The sequence below is a fragment of the Patagioenas fasciata genome, chromosome 5 (assembly GCF_037038585.1).
Source record: "Patagioenas fasciata isolate bPatFas1 chromosome 5, bPatFas1.hap1, whole genome shotgun sequence".
In the NCBI taxonomy this organism is placed as follows: Eukaryota; Metazoa; Chordata; class Aves; order Columbiformes; family Columbidae; genus Patagioenas; species Patagioenas fasciata.
The window spans coordinates 64254971-64273956 of NC_092524.1; the positions used below are offsets into that span (position 1 = coordinate 64254971).

At 39.5% G+C, this 18986-nt stretch overlaps 1 protein-coding gene across 1 annotated transcript in view; it reads left to right on the forward strand.

Moving 5' to 3' along the window:
* KCNH5 (potassium voltage-gated channel subfamily H member 5) overlaps positions 1–18986 on the forward strand; it is a 169633-nt gene that overhangs the window by 50660 nt on the left and 99987 nt on the right. The window contains exon 7 of the mRNA XM_065839182.2: positions 8764–9193. Within this exon, the coding sequence (XP_065695254.1) occupies positions 8764–9193 (430 nt within the window). The remainder of the gene's footprint in view (positions 1–8763; positions 9194–18986) is intronic.

Consider the following 18986-nt stretch of genomic DNA (forward strand, 5'->3'; position numbering starts at 1 on the left):
GTAACTTGATATCAGTCTTTGTTTTGTTTAAGACCAGGTTGGTGTTACTTAGACCCCTTGGTGTCAGCAGTATGTGTAGTTCCAGAAGTACTTGCAGAAACATTGCAGCTCAGGTTACTCTGTCCAGATATTTGTTCTCTTTTTATTCCTGTATGGGCATAGGAAATTTGTGGCTTGCTGCTGGCATTAAACTATCAGCTAAGTTCAGTGTCCTGCTCAGATGCAGTCCTGACCAAAGGGACATACCTTCTTCTCCCTCTCATTTCATCCTCCATCCATTTTCCTTAAGTAAAAGAAAATTATCAGGTTTTTTATATCATCCTCTTTTTCCCTGGCTGGGCACTGCCATGCACTAGCAAATAAATAGTGCAAGATGCCACATCCCTCTTAACTTGAATCTGGAAGAAATATTTTGAAATTGCCCTTATTTTTATAATGTCAATTATTCACTGCTTGAAATGTATTGCATTGTAGAGTTGTGCCATAAACAATTCACTAGAAGTTTATTTATAATGTTATAGCTTATTGACATTTGTTTTAGGGGAAAAAAAAAAAATTAAAAGGCTCCTCCATCCTCCTGGAAAAAAAAGATAAAGCTCAAGCAATAAATTTAGAGGTACTTTCAGACACTGCATGAGAAAATCTACTTGCTTTCATTTTGCTGTAAGGACTCAATTTTGTGCTCACTGCTGTCACTACTCCCATTGCTATCAGTGGTACAGGGTCAAGTATTAAATGGGCTCTGCTTCTATCTGGACCCAGGATCTAGATAGCTTGTGCAGACACAAAGCCCCTTACTCCCGTGTGGACTTACATAATGGAATGCAACCCTAAATTCAATTCTTAAAATGGTAATAAATCAGGAAAGTTGCTTTTTTTTTTTTTCACTCCATCATTTTAATCTGTAACTATGCAACTTTATTGTGTTGTTTACATAAAACAAAAGGAGGTTCTGAGATATGTTGCAAGATTTATTTTAACGTTAACTCTGGTAAAGAAGCATTAAGGAGCTAACCAGGGATTTTAGACCTAAGCTCTATTTAAGTAGCTAAGCTCAAAATTTCTTTTGGGAATGATTTGCTGGTTAATTTTCAAGCAGCCTATACGTCTTCCTGGATGCTCCTCCTGTGCGAAGCAGAATAATAGCTCTGGAGATGTGCCTGCAGGCTCACCTGCTTCTGCTGGCAAGGCTCACTATTTTAGTTGTTCCCAAAATCTGTAGCTACTTTCATGTGTGTGTATGGTTGGTTTTTTTTGGTTGGTTGGTTGTGGCTTTTTGCTGTTTTGTTTGTGGTTTTTTTTGTTTGTTTGTGGTTTTGTTTGTTCGTTTGGGGTTTTTTACATTGTCTGCTATCATGTAACAACTGCTCTGTGAAGACTGCTTGAGGTTTACAAAAATGGTGCCTTTATCGCTGCTTCTTTACCAAATGCTAAGCTATGCCTCAGATTTACAGAATCAGCTAAGTGATGAGTTTGAGGGATATTTTTTGTGTGTGTGTAATTATTTCTGGTGAGGAAATGTTAATGAAAGTACTTCTTTAAATAAAGTATTTGGGCTGTATTTCAAAATGTGCTAAGGATGAAATTCATCTGATGAAACATAGGACCAGGCCTAGTCCACAGGCGTGTATGGTGTTCTCATGTTCCAAGATGCATCTCCAAAGTAGGTCCGAGAAGTCACCTTGTCCTAAAATGCTTATTTCTCACCACTGTAATGACATGGTAGTGTGACCAGCTCAGATGCAGAGCCCTCCATGGTATAGTTAGGCTAAGTATCCTGCCCTTCTGACTGTATTTGCCTCACTTCAACTATTCAAAGGACAAAAAACAAAAGCAGAAAAAAATAGTAGAAGTAACACTCATGGAAATCTTTTGAGTCACCAAGTCATTGGCTTTGGGGAGCAGGTTCATCCTATCACCTTTCCTATAAGCTGGCCAGAATCTACCTTCACTCATGGTGTCTGCAAATGTTTTAATCTGCAGCCTGTGCATTTGTTCCTGTGCCAACCTCTTGGTTAAATATTTCTTTTCCTTCCCTCATGATTATCTCTTCAATGCGCTTAGAAAGATCAGTCGTCCCCCTTGCCCTGCACAAAGATGCCTATTTTCCTTTCCTTAACCTAAAGGAAACTCATTTTGTCTAGAAACCTCTTTTCTGAAATTTTCTGAAAATTTTCTTGGCCTTTTCAACTGCATGGAGTTAAGTTTGAATACATCTCTTTAGGGCAGAGCTGTGCATTTTACTCCAGGTGGAGAATTCTTCTTTGCCTTGTAAGTGGGGTTTGGCTTTTCCTCTTGATGAAACACTTAACTGATGTGTCCTGGAACTGGATTAACCTTTTCTGTGACTGCAACCCACTGGTTGCTATGAGTCGATTAACCCATATACCCAAATATTTATTTTTCTCAGTCATTTGCAGCTAAAGAACTTTGTAGTAGTAGAATTTTTCATTAATTTGTTCTGTAAAGGAAGCCTTGAGACTCTGTGTTGTTAAGCTTTATCACATTTTCCTTCAGTCCTACCCAGTTATTCTTTGCACTGACGGTGTGTTATCAGAGAAAGCTATCAGAAAAACTTGGCTAGATCCCAGCAAACCTAAGCTTAGCAAACCTATTGCTGCACTGATTGCATCTTGATTTATTTCAATGTTTCTAATTATTCTTTCCCTCAACATTTGTTCAGGTCGTGTATCTGTTTATTTCCGTCTTGATGCATCAACCTTTTTGGAAAACGTCAACATCATCCTTGAAAACTAAAACTAAGAATTAGTTTAATTTTTAGCCCAAGCCTGGATGATATTTACTTCATTGCAGCTTGATCACTTTTGTTGTTCTTTCTTTCTTTCCTTTACGAATCTGAAGTATCTTTTGGGATTTAATATTCTTTACAAGGAAAAGTTCAACCTGACATTTGGCAGTTCTCACTTTATCTCTGTTCTCTTTACCCTCTAAGGTGTAGCTTTCAGTGGATCAATTTTTTATTTCTTATATATTGTCAGTTCTTTGTTTGTTTTCTTTCTTTGGATGATTATTTATGCAGCTATAACTGATGCCCAGCTTTACAAGTTTTTCCCGTTCTTTGAGATACAACCTATGGATATTTTGTACCTTTCGATGTAAGGACATTCCAGGTGTCCTCTGCTGCCAGGTGTCTGACTCTCCTATTATCTTGCACAGTCCAGTTGTCTTCACTTATTATTATCTGTAGACCAATATACTACCATTTATAATTTACCAGCTCTTGCCCTTTTGAAATCAAGAACCCTAGTCCAGTTTACTTTGATTGTTCATATTTTTATGAACAGATTCAATTCTTTCTTCAAACCAATGGGGACTACTGCAAAATCCTATCAGAATTAAATGTAGTGTAGCATCGCTTTCCATGGAGTAATTGGCTATTCAATGAAAAAATAAGCATGCTATTGCATCTGCAGAAAATCTCAGCCTACTCTTATTAATGACATTTATTCTTCAAGCTTGTATCGAGAAAGATAAGTCTTACATTGTGAGGCAGTGCTTCATAATATCCATCTCTGTAATAACATAATACAGATTTGGATGCTGCCCAGATCTGGGCTATCCGGATTTCTAAGGATGGGTTTAATTTCTCCTCCCGTAAGCTATTTAAGTGATAGGCTTCAGCTTCTTTGTATTCAGTGGGAGAGGAGGGAGATAGCTCCAGGAGCTGATTCATCCCATCCGCGGCTGTCTGAGATGGATTGGGTGAATCACTCTTCTGACATGCCTCTCTCTTCACTCACCGGGGAGGAAAGCCGGACAATTCACATAGACTGGATGGTTGCCCGTGAGGTCACAGCATTACGTGAGGTGAATTCCCACCCCAGGAGTGTGGATAGTGCTCAGTCATGGTGTGGCTGTGGCGTCTGCAGGTGTGCTTGAGCTCGGCTTACGTGAAAGCATTTTGCTCTAGCCTGGAGATAAAGAGTTCAGCCTGGGCTGCAAACTCCTCAGTGGATTTGCTCACATTAATGACTAGAATTGCTGAATGCAGGTTGCTGTAATTATTTTCATCTAGCAACTCTAAGCATATTAGCTTAAATTAAGCTTTAGAGTGTCTGTATATACTGCAGTCACATCTTTGACTGCAGTGGCAACCTGCCCTACAACATTTCATCGAAAGGTTCCCACCTCTGGTTCTTGGCCACTCCATAAATTCTTCAAAACCACAATGTGCTGAACATCAAGGCATAGTGAAAAACTCTTCTGTTTTTTTTTTTTTTGCTTCTGATCTTTTCTGTTAAATGATGCAGTACTGATCCCCATTTCCAGACCTGGGAGGGTTTCAGTTTTAGAACACATTTAAAATGCATGTTTCTTTTTTTTTCTTTTGTTGCTGTTGCGTATGTGCCCACAGTGAACAACAACTAAATAACAAATCATGGAGTGAAATCTAATAAAAAAGTGCCTAGGGTTAAAAACACATTGTTCCCTAATAGAAAAAAAAAAGCACAAATTTACTGTTTCAGCATACTGGGATTTAATTTTGAGTTTTAAGCAGATTTTAGTATATTTACATTGTAGAAACTAGTGGCTGTTTTTGTTTTCATTTTACTTTCTTAAACATTTATGCAATAATTTCCTACTTAAAAAAAAATACTTATTAGATTAGCAAGTAATCAGACGATTAAATCTTTTACGAAGATGCAGCTCTATTATTCTGCTGCTCCTTTAGTGCAGAACAACTCCACTCTCTCTTCCCTGGTTTAGGAGGACATGTCTGGCACTCATATGAACTTGAATTATTTCTTGCACTTGTTAACCTTCGTTTTCCTTTGGTGACAATGTTCCCTTTATCCTCTTGCATGTTTGGCTCTCAACCCCTGTACAGCATCAGGACTTTGACAGCTTCATCCTTCCTATTGCCTGGTTTATCAGGGATTAGTCAAGCTCAAGAGAATTCAGATCCCTGTTCTTGCTCGAGGAGCAGAGCTCTGCTCCCGTGCCATGTATCGCAGTTGCAGGAAACGTCTTTCTCAACCTTGTGATCAGAAACATTTAGCCAGATGCAGACACATAGCTTAGAAACCTCTTTCATCCTGGCAGACCAAAGTTTGACAACGTGGTAACATCTAGGATCTGAAATGGCAAGATACAGGTAATTTTAATAGGAAGGAGTGGTCCCTCTGCATTTCAAATGGACGGCTGTCATCGCGTGCGCCTCTGCTGTCAAACTCAATTTCCTTTCTTAGTATGTTAAGAGAATTTGAGAACACAGACTTTGCAAAGCGCTTATGTCAACAATCTTGGGCTTTCTTTAATCATGAATGCCTAATTTAATTCCAAAGTTGAATATCCATTCCTCAAAAATGTCTTTCTGGATACATTTTATGTTGTCTACATCCTTTGTGTTGATTTCAGCTGTCTGCTCAATATAAATAGCGGTAAAGAAAGGGCTGGTTCAGAGCTGCTGCTTGTGTCCTCTCCTGATCCAATGGCCTTAGAAGTCACTGGGAAGGTCTCCTGTGGTTCACACTTGTAACACTTAAGTCAACGATGTGTGTCAGATAGGAATTTGGTTCCAAACTCAACACATAAAATGCAGTTCTGGAGTAGGTGGCTTTTCCATTATAAGATTTCTACAGGTGAACAAGCTGGATGTCCTCATCATGTCAAGATACAATAAAATACATTTATCAAAACCTCAAGGGGCAGGATTGGATGGTTCATAACATAATGAGATATTCTCAGTCAGAGAACGCAGACCAGCAGATATTACAGACAATTGGCCCAATTGGCTAATTACTGTAATAGAGTGATGAATGCTCTTCCTTGAAGGCTGGATCCTCAGTATCAAAAACATGCATTATTTACACAGTGCTTCTGCCAAATGGGATTACATGCTCCATGCAAGGTTCCTCATCGCCTCTCTGTTCCTTGAGTGCTGAGGTTGCTTCAGTTAGAGCATAAATGGATTAAAAAAAATTGAAGGCAGACAGCAATCAGTTGAGTTTAGAACACTGGATTTCATAATCCAGACTTAATTCAGGGCAGTTAGTCTTTCACATAATTTCCATCAAAGAGATCATTACTGAGTCTTAGGCAGAGCTTTGTGTGTTGACGATTGTGCATTTATCATCAGGCGATTTTTCAATATAAAGTACAAACTTGACCCAACCCAGTACTTAAACAGTGCCATGCATCACATGTTCATTTAGCATGTGCTTAGCTGCTCTTTCCTAGGTAGAGTTTTATGGAATAGACTTTTAAAGCTCCCAATATTTTCTTTATATTTTGCAAGATTAGACATGGAATGTCAGTACTCAATACATTTATCTCTGATTTTTTGGCCTTAAAGTAGTGGGTGAGACTGAACTGGCTTTAAGAGTTACAGTTGAACTTACTTAAATAGATTAATTAGAAAGAATACATTTCAATTTCAGCTAAAATGAAACATTTCCCTTTGTTTTATGCGTAAGAGATATGATTGTTATCTGTGCTTAGGAAAAAAAAATAATCACAGCACAAACTTTCTCCCAGTCTTTGAAATAAGTGCTGTATTTTTATATTAGTTGTTCAACTGCTAAACTGTACACATAACTTAGAGAAGATGCAATATGGGTGGAGGATGCAGTGTCAGTCTGTAAACTCTTCTGATCAAGAGCTGCATCTTGGTTTGGGTTTGTGCATTAGAAAGTGCAGTGTGAACCTTGCCACTGGGATGAGCTTGAACTACTGGGTGCAAAAAGAGGACTCCCCAGTTTAGCTTCCAGGTCTCTAACTCCTTCCCTTAGCCTTAATCTGGGTAATAAACAGTGACTCTTTAAGAAAAATGGAAATAATGCGTATCTGCTTGACCAATAGGGCATGGATTCTACAAAACAACACCCTGCTGTTTTCTCCTTCCGGTTTCACAGCAAGTTGTAAACTTTCAGAATCAGGGTTAATTCACTGAAACACACTGCAGATCAATTTTATGAAATACACTATGAAACTACTCTGTTCTCTTTTGTTTTGTAGATATTGTTTCTGTGGGGTGTGACCCTCCTTGGCCTCAGTCCATTCTGTGATGAATATTTTAAGGGACTTCCCAGTTTATTGAAGCAGGTGGCTGTTCACAGTGCCTCACAGGCACATATCCCAAAGCAAAGAAGTAGATATACATTTAGATGGAAATAAGAATGCTAAACTCTTGTGTAAATGCAAAATACAGAAATCAAAACGGGAAAATTCCACTTCCCTCCATGGTATTGGTCATCATGAGAGTTTGAATGCAAATACAGAACTTCAATTTATTAAGGATTTGGGGATCTGAAATAAATTCCAACAGGATTTGAAAGGCATGCAAGAACTTTGTCAAACAGATTACATCTAGAAATATCAGATGTATGTTACCCTTCAAACATTAGTTGTGAAAAGAAACAGAGGTGCAAAAGAGATTAATGTTTTTTCTGGTATGGAAAACTCCAGAAACTCCAGTCTTTTACTGTTTGATAATATAATTAGCCAGTGTTTTGACTGGTCTGATTTGATAATGATCCATAGAAAAGGGCAATTTAATCTTGGCACAGTAAGTAGGAATGTTTGCTTCATTGCTTTCTGTGTCTTAATTTCTACTTTAAATTAAATGTCTTCAGCTTCTGAGTGTTTTATATTAGAAACCTTCCTTTACAAACCTTCTATTTTAAGCTACTAATTAATTTAATGCACAAGTTAGATATAACGTGGGATTGCAATAGATCAGGAACATATTTTTCTTCTCTTTCTGCATCTATAAACTCTATTAAAATACATTGCAAACCATTTGTGCATTGAGGAGGGCATACACATTTCTTGTTACCTCTCAGATGTTTCTATTAAGTTTTAGATGGCCCCTGTTCTATTCCCTATGTACTTGTACTTCGATTTATTTGTTCTTCATTTATCTTGCCTGAAAAAAACACCACACAGATATTTGCTTTAGGAAAATATTTGCAAGGTCTGTTGATCAGAAAGGAAATTAACCCTATATGCAAAGGCATGTGATCTTGCCAAGTGCCTCGTGGTCTGTCTTACCCTCACTCAGAAAGGTGATGTGCCCACAGTTGTTAGTCCCATGTTTGGTCAGTGAGACTTCTTATAAAAACAAAATGTCCAGAGTTATATTAGCTGTGGTGAAGGGTAATGTGAGGTGGAGCCTGTTGGACTAGAAGTAGTTACCCAGCTACTCTCTGATGGATGAGAGGAATGGTAGGTAGAATTCTCTGTAGGTACATATGACAGTTACTTTCTGATGTTCCTCTTGAGCATCTGTTAGTGCCAAGGGTTTTTGAAATAGGTGGACCCGCATTTTGAACAGAACAGCAATCATCTACTTGGATGTAATAGCATACCGTTCTCCAAGAAGCTTCAAGAAGACTCCGCTTGGATGGTGTAGCTCAATCTGTGACTGCTCTTGCAACATGTTTGACCTCCTTGAGGTCAAAGCAGAGTCTCCTGTTTATTTCAAACTGGCAAAGTATCAAATTGCTCCTTTTTGTAATAAACTTGCCATTTTCCACTTTGGATTCCACAGAACTCTTCTGTTCCTTGGAAAGACTGAGCTTGAATGAAGTAATTTATTCACCTAATGAGTGCCAAACTTGATTTACCTTGATGAGGACAAAAGTACTGGATGGGGAGGACGGCTTGATCTTGTATTCTGTCATCTCGGGCATGAAAAAATTGTATAGAAGGTTTTAAAGCAGATGCGGGAATCACTGTACAGTGTTTTGTGCTAACCAGTAGGGCATTTCAAATGAAATAATGATTTTTATTATTTTCTAGGGGATCAGTAGCCTCTTCAGTTCCTTAAAAGTGGTGCGTCTTCTACGACTCGGTCGAGTTGCCAGGAAGTTGGACCATTACCTGGAATATGGTGCTGCCGTACTGGTACTGTTGGTGTGTGTCTTTGGACTGGTGGCCCACTGGCTGGCCTGCATATGGTACAGCATTGGGGACTACGAAGTGATAGATGAGGTCACTAATACAATCAAGACAGACAGCTGGCTCTACCAGTTGGCACTGAGCATCGGGACACCATATCGATACAACACCACTGGCTCAGGGCAGTGGGAAGGAGGACCCAGTAAAGACTCCTTGTACATATCCTCTCTCTACTTTACCATGACAAGCCTTACAACGATAGGATTTGGAAACATAGCACCAACCACTGATGGAGAGAAGATTTTTTCAGTGGCCATGATGATGGTTGGCTGTAAGTAGAATTTGATTTTATCGTGTTTAAGCAAAAGTAGTTGTATAGCTAACATGATGGTTGCAGAGCACACTTGCTGTAAGCTTTCTTGACATCCTAAAAAATCAGAAGTATCTGGAAATAATAATGGAATTAATTTGGGATTACTGAAAACGGGAGCTGAAATTGTGTTGCTGCTTTAGCTTTTAAATTGTTTGCAAGACTACGTGTATTATGTACATAAGTGTGCCCACTGACGTTTCTATATTGAGTCCAGGGCCTCTTCTTTACACCTTAAACAAGTCTTTGATTGTGTTTGAAAGGTCTTGGCTGGAAATTTGGTTACAAGTTACAATGTATATTCAAAATCAGGTAGTCTGACTGAGTTTTCCTGGTAAACTTGCAGAGGCTTGGAAACATTTGAAGTGTTTTTAGCCAATTCTTGAAACATTTAGTGATTCCAGAAAGTGATTTGTATTTTATGGCACTTGTTTGACTTACAACAATCCTGAGTTTATCTCCTGAATGTGGTGACCTTTGTCACCAGTGAAGCTAGAAGTGAAGGAAATCAAAAGACTCTATATTGTACCTTTTTTCTGCCACCCACTGTTTTGCAGCTCCTCTGAAATAGTCTAAAAACAATAGTGGTAAGGAGCATTTCTCACTTCATGTGCTACCAAGGTTAGATCAGCGATCACCTCTCCAGGTTAACAAAAATCTTCAAGACACAACGAAGTCTGCTGAAAATGTTGGTATCATTTGAGATAATTATTTTTCTGTTAAATAAATAATTATTGGTATTTCTCTGAGGCTTGCTATTTTCTGAGCTCCATACAAACACTGAACAATTATGTAATAAGAGAGCAAACAAAACCTTTTGAAAATAAGATCTGCATAATCTCTCTGATAATTATCTCAGCTAACACTTTGAGCTCATCTCAGAGAAATACCGTACTATGAAAAGCAAGATTTCTTGCTACATCTTTCTACATCTTTAGAAGATTAAAGCCATTTGTTTGGGGATTTTTAAATGCTTTTTAAAAAGAGAGGCTGCAGTTTTGGGACTCTGCTTGCAGTGTGGTGCAATGAAATTTCTGCTGAACAGCATCTTTACCTGTTGGGTTGATGTGTTTCAAAACATTTCCCAGTCCATAAAAAGCAAATCCCCAAGCTAGAGCATTAATTGGAGTCAGGCCATAGGAAACCTTTAGGTGCTGATTAGCCATTTGTTGAAACTGCTTTGTGATATTTACAAAAGGCTGGGATTTGGAGAGTAAAGTGGATATAGAACATTTTAAATACTGTAATAATTACTTCACTTGTCTTTTGTGGGGACATCTGTTGCCCTGCTGAGGAGAGTCACACAGAATCACAGAATCCCACAGGAGGAACTAAGCAGCTGTGGTACATGGTTTAGGATGGGTTGAAAGCCACAAAACCATAATTAATAATAATAATATTAAAAATAGTAATAACATGGCCTCAGTAACTGAAAATGAAATGGAGCTTGTAACCTGCTCTGTATTTGTTCTGGACGGATTGTACTCTTGCTTTTTAATCTCTGAAACACATGTTAAAGATGGAGAATACACATAGCGGTGTCCAAGTTGACATTTACAACAACCTATGTATGTGCCACTGTCTGATTTTAATACTTTTCCTAGGTGTTACCTACACAATTATTAAATGTACATGTCAAATTTATAAGTGGTACCTGTAAGCTTAGTAGTTGGAAAACCTTGAGGATGTTCTTAGGTTTTGGGGCAAAGTCAAAAGTAGAATCTGAAATTCAAGAAGTGTGGCAAAAGGACAGTTAAGTTGCTTATTGCATAAAAAATAATGCCATCAAAATAAATGTGGCTTCTCTTGTGAGTGAGGTGAAGACCATTGTGGCATGCAGGAAGGCTACAGGCAGAAGAAACCTTCTTTTTAGATTATTTGCAGGTGTAAAAATGCTCAGTTATAATCAAATGTCTGAGTCTTCTGCAAATGTATCATGAAGATTTGGAGATTTTAAATTAATGAACCACAGTATTATGAGTGATTTTGAAATCTAAAGGAATTGCTTGGTTGGTTGAATACTGGTTAGAAAATATGCCAGCTTCCAAGTCACGGGCTTTATATTTGCAATGTTTATGCCAAGAGATCAGACCTGCAGGTTTTTATAAAGACACTTTGCAGTGCCAGCTACTGAAAACATGACAGTCTGAACCCCAAAATGGAACAGGACGGCACAACCAATAGCTGATGGAGAATGCAATTTCTCAGGCAAAGTGACTGGTGAGCTTGGTAAAAAGATTTGGCCCCAAGAAAAGGTGTAACTAGGAACTGAGAAATATTCATTTGAGTTATTTTCAAAACAAGGTGTTTCAGTTTTAGTGTTTTGAGATAAACATTCAGCAAAATTCAATTACAGTTCAATCAATAAAAAACTCTGGTTCCTGAGCTGACTTCAGTTATAAGCAGAGAGAGACTGTGAAACACCTTTGGTAGTTTTCGTGAAGAAGTTTCCTAATACCATAGTTGATATTGGCAGCGTCTTCTCTAACAGACTCTGCCAAATAAATGTCTTAAACTTCGCACTGGAATCGGAGATAGTAATTCGTCACAGTCCCAGCTGCCTACTCATGCAAACTTCAGATATGAAAGAAAATATTCACTGCGTTGTCAGCTAGAAGTGGCTTGTTCTGCAGCCTGAAGTTTCCTATTCACACTGAGAAACTTATCGGGACCTGGGAGGAGTATTTGGAGAGATTTGCAAATCCTTCTGGTGGGCAGGATTGCAAAATGGTGTGCTTGTTAAAAATAGCCGAATTAAGATTCTGTAGCTGCTGATAAAGCATTGCTCAGTGCAGGGTGGTGGCGGGGGAAACCCAGATGAATGGGGATGCTTTTCAGTTTGATTGGCAGTTTGTCACTTGGTTGTTCACTGAGGACAGAATCAGGTGGGATATATAGATTGAAGTACGTCACCTGTCTTGCAGGAAAAAGAGATTTGAATAACTTAACCTCATCTTGTGGAGCTACTGCAGATTTCTTTTTACCTCACTGGCTCTTTCTCGGTGTCCAGTGCTGTTCAGCAACGTTTTTTTCTGTTGCTTCTTGACACTTGAAAAGCCGAAAATAGCATCCTATGACGAGGGAGCAAGGTTTTTACAAGGCTTATTGTTTAAATACCTATTCTGCATTTGCTGCCTTGAGTTGCTGAATATGCATTGAAAATCTGCTTTTTCTGCAGCTCCTTTTGTGTTGATACGGGTCATTTCGTCCCCACTCTCCACAAAACAGAACAGATAGGTAGGCCTGTCAGATCCTTTGAGTGGACCAGGAATCGTTTATCACTCAGGAAGGACCTTTCTTGTAAACCTCCCATTATTTTCTGTCAGCTCACAGCATCAAGCAAGAAACCCAGTCTGCTGCTTTAGGTTGCTCTAGTTCAGTCCACAGGCAGGTATCAGGCTTTTGCAGCACAGCCCATAGATGTAGATGTAAAACTAACTGGTTTTGTGCTTTTCACCAACATGAATGCATTAAGAAAGTCGCCAGAAAGAGATTTTTGGTTTGTAAACCATTACAATCTCACAACTCAGCAGAGCCAGGACTTGAGCGAGTCGAAAACCTGTAAAAGGGAAAAGGCATTTTTGGGAAGGTGGCAATATAGCAAGGTGAAACAGCTTGCAGAATTCAGGAGAGATGGGCTTTTCTGAAGAAACAAGTGTGAATGTTTAAATGGCAAGAGTTTGTGTACTGCCCTGTGCCTTCTCCTGTGCTTCCACTGGCAGAAAAGTGGCCAGCCTGCAGCTCAGGTCTGTGACAGACTTTGCGTAGTTTTGCGTAACCTGGAACCATCAGTTCACCCCATCCGTATGCAATGGTGAAATTGCTCTGAATGACACAGAGAAGTTTGCAGAGTTGGTCTAGCCCCATAAGTAATGGCATTTACATGAATTTATTTGTCCAGCTGGGAAGGCCCTGCCTACCACATACTCCATCCAAGCGATAGCAGAAATCCAGTATATTCCACTGGTCACTGAAATGCTCTGATGATCCTTGCTGCAAGGGAAGGTCAGAATAAGATATTGAAGGCAGGAGTGTCAATTAACATTGAATGCTTCACTGTTTCTCAGGATATGAAAGTCCCAGAAGAATCTTTTTGTCATCCATCAGTCCCCAAAAGAGCTGAGAAAGGGTGCTTAGTTGTTCTTGCTTTAGGGACATACTTATATTTTATATACGTAGCTGGCTTTGGCTTCTATTTAACCACCAGATTTATTGGGAGGTGGCTGTGGGGGGAGATATTATTTTTCAATGTCTGGTTTTAAATTGTGGTGAAGACAGGCTTATTAATTCAAATTGGTTTTGTGTGTGAGCAACAGAATTCGTTGTGGTGATTGTACAGGATACCTTCTCTGGAAAATTGGTCATTTCTGCCAAGTATTGGAGCAATTTCTAGAGAGTTCTTTCCAAAACTTAGTTTCTAATTTCATGGCGTGAAATGCTGACTTTTTGTTTTCATCTTAAAAATACCCAGGATGATGATTTGCAGGTTGGAAAAGAAAACAGACGTGATTGCTGTCACTTTGACCCCAAGTTGTTATTGTTCAGGGGAGAGCTGGTGCAGGAGCGCGTGGGTGGGTTCCTCTTGATACCCTGCTCTGCTTTTGATTTTACTAAATTGAGAGAATAGGACGTGCTCTTTCCTGTTGAGATTGGGTGAGATGCTCTCATCTGGGCCACCTCTCATTCTAAAACCTCCCATATTTAGCAGTGGGCAAATTATGCTGAAAAGCTGCTGGTTTCTTGTGGCACCCTCCCTTGCTGTTCCTCAGCTCGTGTTTTGGAGCTGTGACATGGACTGCCGTGGACCATCAGTCATCTCTCCACTGATCTGCCAAACCCTAATTCATTATTTAAGTGGGTTCTTTCATCGTTCAAGTAACATTTGTCGGTTCCCGACTGATATATGATAGTTAGCCACTTGAATGCTGTTTGTATGAATCATGGAGGTTTATCGAGTAAATTTGTTAAGCAGTGGCTAAGCCCACACACTGACACAACAGTGTAATTGTAGGAAAGCGTTTGTCTGGCAGACTTCCAGAAAAGCAATCTCAAGAGTCCATAGGATTTAATTTTTCATCCTGGGGAAAATGTATAAGATAACACCTTCTAGCAAAAATTGCTAACAGTAATGTAGATGAAATAGTATTTTTTGCAACAATAGTAATGTGAGAAGGCTTTACATCTGTAGGATTTCATAGGCTGGAGTCCTTAGCTATGGTTGAAATCCAACCCTCCTCTAAGGGTGTCCTACAAGAGTCAATCCTGTGTAAGGGCATTTTCTTTTCCTGCAGAGATGTGGAATATGGGAGAGATACTGCTCTGCATCATCCATCCAGGAGCTGCAAAAGAGTTTGATCTCTTCAGAAGCAGAGGACTTGTGCCAATTTTTGAGCGGCTCCTTACAGTTTCTTAGAATGTGGGCCAGTGGGGGAAAACATCTCTCTTCGAACAAGAGCATGGCCTCACTGGCAACCTGTTGATTGCCTCAACTACATACAGACATAACCCCCAAACTGTTTGTGGCAGGTGGGGTACAGGATGCTTCCACAGCAATTGCTGTGAAGTGGCTGGAGAGCTGAGTGGCAGTCTGCACGCCCTGGAGGGATCACTTGCAGCTTATTGCCAGGCTGGACTTGGCAAAGTTTTGGATGTTCTACAGAATTTGGCCCAGTGAAGCAGGGATGAAGCAGCTTCTCACTTCTTCGTGGTCTTCTTTATTGTACAGTGTGAATCTACTACGTGGTTTGGCAGAACTACCCTGATGGAGGCTATTGAGAGGAGGGCACAAGGATGTTCCCAAACTAGGTGCTCTTCTGGGTGCAGCTGCTTTCCTCCTGGTCCTCTGCACAAGCATGAGTCCACCCAGAAAGGCTGCAAACTCAGCTGTGCCTTAATGACTACATCTCAAAGACAAAGCTTTTTATTTAGGGGTAGTGGAGACTGTCTGGAGGAGATCATTAGTTTCTAATTGGACTTCTAAGAGAAGTAGGACTAATGGAGGAGGAGGTGTTGATGCAGGGACTACCCTGGAGTAAAGAGCTGCTCGAGCCAGAGTGGTTTTACAGATTGAGACAGAGTGCCAGGGATTTTCCCAGAAGGGCTGATTTAGGTGTATTTCTGGCTGTCTTGTTCTGGGCAGGTTGGCATTTGGCTTTGTTACCAATATCCAACTGGATGAAATGCCAGAAAATGAAGCTGTGCATCACTACTACTCCTTGTCTTACAAGTGAGTGTATCTTGATATTTCAGAGCTTGAAGAAAGGTTCTCAAAAGGCAGCAGGACACCTGGTAAAGATGTCTGCACCCTAAATTACTCCCTTGTGACAATGAGAAAGGTGATAAATTCTTTAACATTCAAATCAGGGCAGAGTAAAACTGTTCATTCACATTTACTCATCAGCACAAACAGAAAGAAATGACACACAAAGTAAACATGAAGTTGCTCTGCAAGTGGAAATTTCCCCTTCTGAGTGCCACTGAAAAAGCACTTTGACACTTTTGGACTGCTGATCAACAGTCCAAGTGCTGTCAGCTCTACAAAGCAAGGATATCAAGATTTTTCTGTGATGTCTTTTAACTGTTAGCAGTCTCACAGCTGGAGCAGATGAAGTTTTTCCTGGCAGGGTATCTGTCTCAGTGCAGCAGCTGAACTGGGCCATCTTAATATTCTCTGAACAGCTGCATGGAAAAGGCTTACAGTAATAAACAAGTTACTCTTAGGGAGCAAAAGATCGATTGTCATCCACTTTTTCATGAAATTTCAGTCTAAGAGTGAGATTGGAGTAGAAACAACAAGGATAATTGGCAGAAGCACCATGGAGGGGATATGTACCTTGTTTTACTTTAGCTCTGACATGGCAGTAGATTTTTAGATATTTGGGTTCTAGTTTATAGCAAAAACTTGTTTCTTTATATAAAGAGCTTTAAAACTGTAAACCAGCCTCCTTGGGAAGCTTTATGGGATTTTTTTTTTTCAAGGTTATAGCTAGCGTGTGTTTATATAAGCTTTACTTTTATTATCATTGGCTTGATATGTTTCAATGAATTTATGGTGTCAAGAGAGATGGGGCAGTGAGTGGGAGAGGTAAGAATGAAGAAATAATTGTTATTTCATGCTATTGAGCTATGTTATTTAAAACAACAGAAAATTGCTATTGAATAAATGATACCTAAATGTGGAAAATCAAACTTTACACAGTGCTCTGGTTCACACACAGTGCAAGCAATGCCCTGAGATGGTCCCAGAGGGATTATCAGGTTGTCCCAGATTACTCATAACAACTGTATCTCTCAGGAGGCAAAAAGTTTTAATTAATCCAACTAGATCAGCAAATATATCTGACTAGCTCACAGCACAGCACAGTTTCATAGCATATTGTGCTAGAGGGATAAACAAACCTTAGACACAAGATAACCCACAAGGTATACACTTAGATGGAAGGGGATGGGGAGATTGTGTTTTTCTGGTCTGAAGTTTCAGAAAGCCAAATGAGTGATCTAGGCTTGTGCCTACACAGAGATCCTTGGAAATCTGTAGGGCTTAATTTTGTCTACTCATGAGATAAAACCTATGTGTGGTTGGCATTCGAAATGGAGAATTACCCAGGTCAGTCAGGCCAGTTAATGCAGGTATATCCTGCCTGATCTCAGTGGAGCGGTGCTCCTCGGTAGACATTGCTTTTCAGTGGGTAAAACAGGTATTTTCTGTTAAATTGCCTTAATATTGGCCTAGCTTTACTTGCAGGTGAGACCTATGGTTTATCAATCAGAATATAGTGAAAGTTTTTAGGATGGACTCAGGAGTGAGGAGACAAGTTGATTTAGGTAGTGTCCCATTGTAAAAACATAGAACCATAGCAGTGAATCAGACCAGTTAAGGATTTCCCTACTGACATTTTGTTAGGTTGAATTTCACATCTGAAAAACAGCATGACATTGTTGCACATGCAGAGAGAGTCTGATTGAGTTCGTTTTTTTGTGGTGTTTTTCTAAAAGTAAAATAAAAAGTGCAAATCTATGGCAGGTTTCATTATTGCTCTGCTGCCTGTAGTACTGTAAAACATTTGGTGGTACTAAGAGATATCAGGTTGGATAAAAAGATGACATATACTAGCTGTTGGTTTCTCATTACTTCATTTCTACAGGTCTGAAGTAGTACAATGTCATGTTTCTCTTGAAAATGCTGAGAGCATTGAGGATTAAACCTGCATGTTTCTTGTCTTCGTTCATCTTTCCTGCAGCTTTTTCTGCAAGAACCTTGTTAGAATCAGGAAAAAATTTCTGCTGGTGTAAGTGGGAGTCTGACTGCAGGTTCCTCCTTAAAGAGATTTACTCCTTTCCCTTCAGTTTACAGGAAGGACAGGATAATATCCAAAATGGCATCTCTCCCCTGGGTACCCGCTGTGCATCCCTGCCAGTGCTGAGTCAAAAAAACAATCCAGATGTGCATCAGTAGGAATGTATCAGTCATGAGTGATTAAAACTAGTTTTCTTCCACTGGCCAGCAGCCAGCATGGATTTGTCAAGATGAGTTCATGGCAAATTAATCTGATTTCTGTCTTTGACAAGATAACTGCCTAGTGAATAAGGGGAATTTAGTAGATACAATATATCTGAACTTTTAAAAAGGCTTCTGACATTTTTCTGCCTAGTGGTCTCATAGCAAACGAGTGAAAGATGATCTCAACACAGTCATAACAAAGTCGGTGATAGCTGATTGAAAAATCTCCCTCAAAAAGTAATCAAGGGCTTCATTGTCAAGCCTGGAGGGAATTGATGGGGAGGTCTTTGCCCTGTGTGTGATTTTATTCAGCACTTTCGTTAGCGGGGCTGAGTGACAGAACAGAGAGAATACATCGGGAGAGTTACGGGAAGGGTTGCAAGCAGTTCAAATGACAGCATCAGAATCCATAATGATCACGATAAATTGGAGAGACGGTGCAAAATCAGCAAAGTGAATGTCAATAAAGGCAAGTGCAATGCACCGTGTGTAAAGAGGGCAAATAAAATGCAGCAGTGCAATATATAGGGAATATCTCTCTCTGCTGCTGTGAGGCTGGAGAGGATCCTGTAGGAAAAGGAAAGGGAAAGTGACAGGCAACTGCTGATTGAGTGCAACACAATAGTGGGCTAAAACCGGACATCTCACTCTCAAAGTATCAAGAGCAGTGTCATACGCAAGATCAAGAAGGCATTTATTCTTCTGGGATTAGGGATGGTGAGACTATTTATCTTTTTTTGGATACAGGGCTTTAAGAAAGCGGTAGAACAGCTGGAGAGGAGATCAAATAAAATCTGTTACAAGACAGGATCTCAGGGGAACATTTGAAGGAGCTGACACTGGTTTAAGCTGATGGAAGCTGAAGGAGAACACGAAGATTGACTTCTACCATGGAAAGAGTGCTTGAAAGGGAAAAAAATGTTGGTCCTCTGTGTTTTCTGAAGGACAATCAGGTCAGTTAGGAGGGAATGAAAGGCTGATGTTCATCTGTGGGTAGATGACAAAAAAAAGAGAGATTTGGGGGCACTTTTATCACTTTTAACAACTTCTGTCTTTTCCAGTGGAAACTAAGCAAGTAGCTAAAAGGAAGAAGTCCAGCAGATAGAAAAAGATTTTTTGTTTTAAGTCGAAAGATTGATAAGCTTTTATCTTTTGTTTACATTTTAGTTGCATAACAACATGAAGGATTTTCTAATAGAGCAGAATATTTAAGTTCTTTTGACGTATATAATGAAAATCTAAGGATGTTTCAAA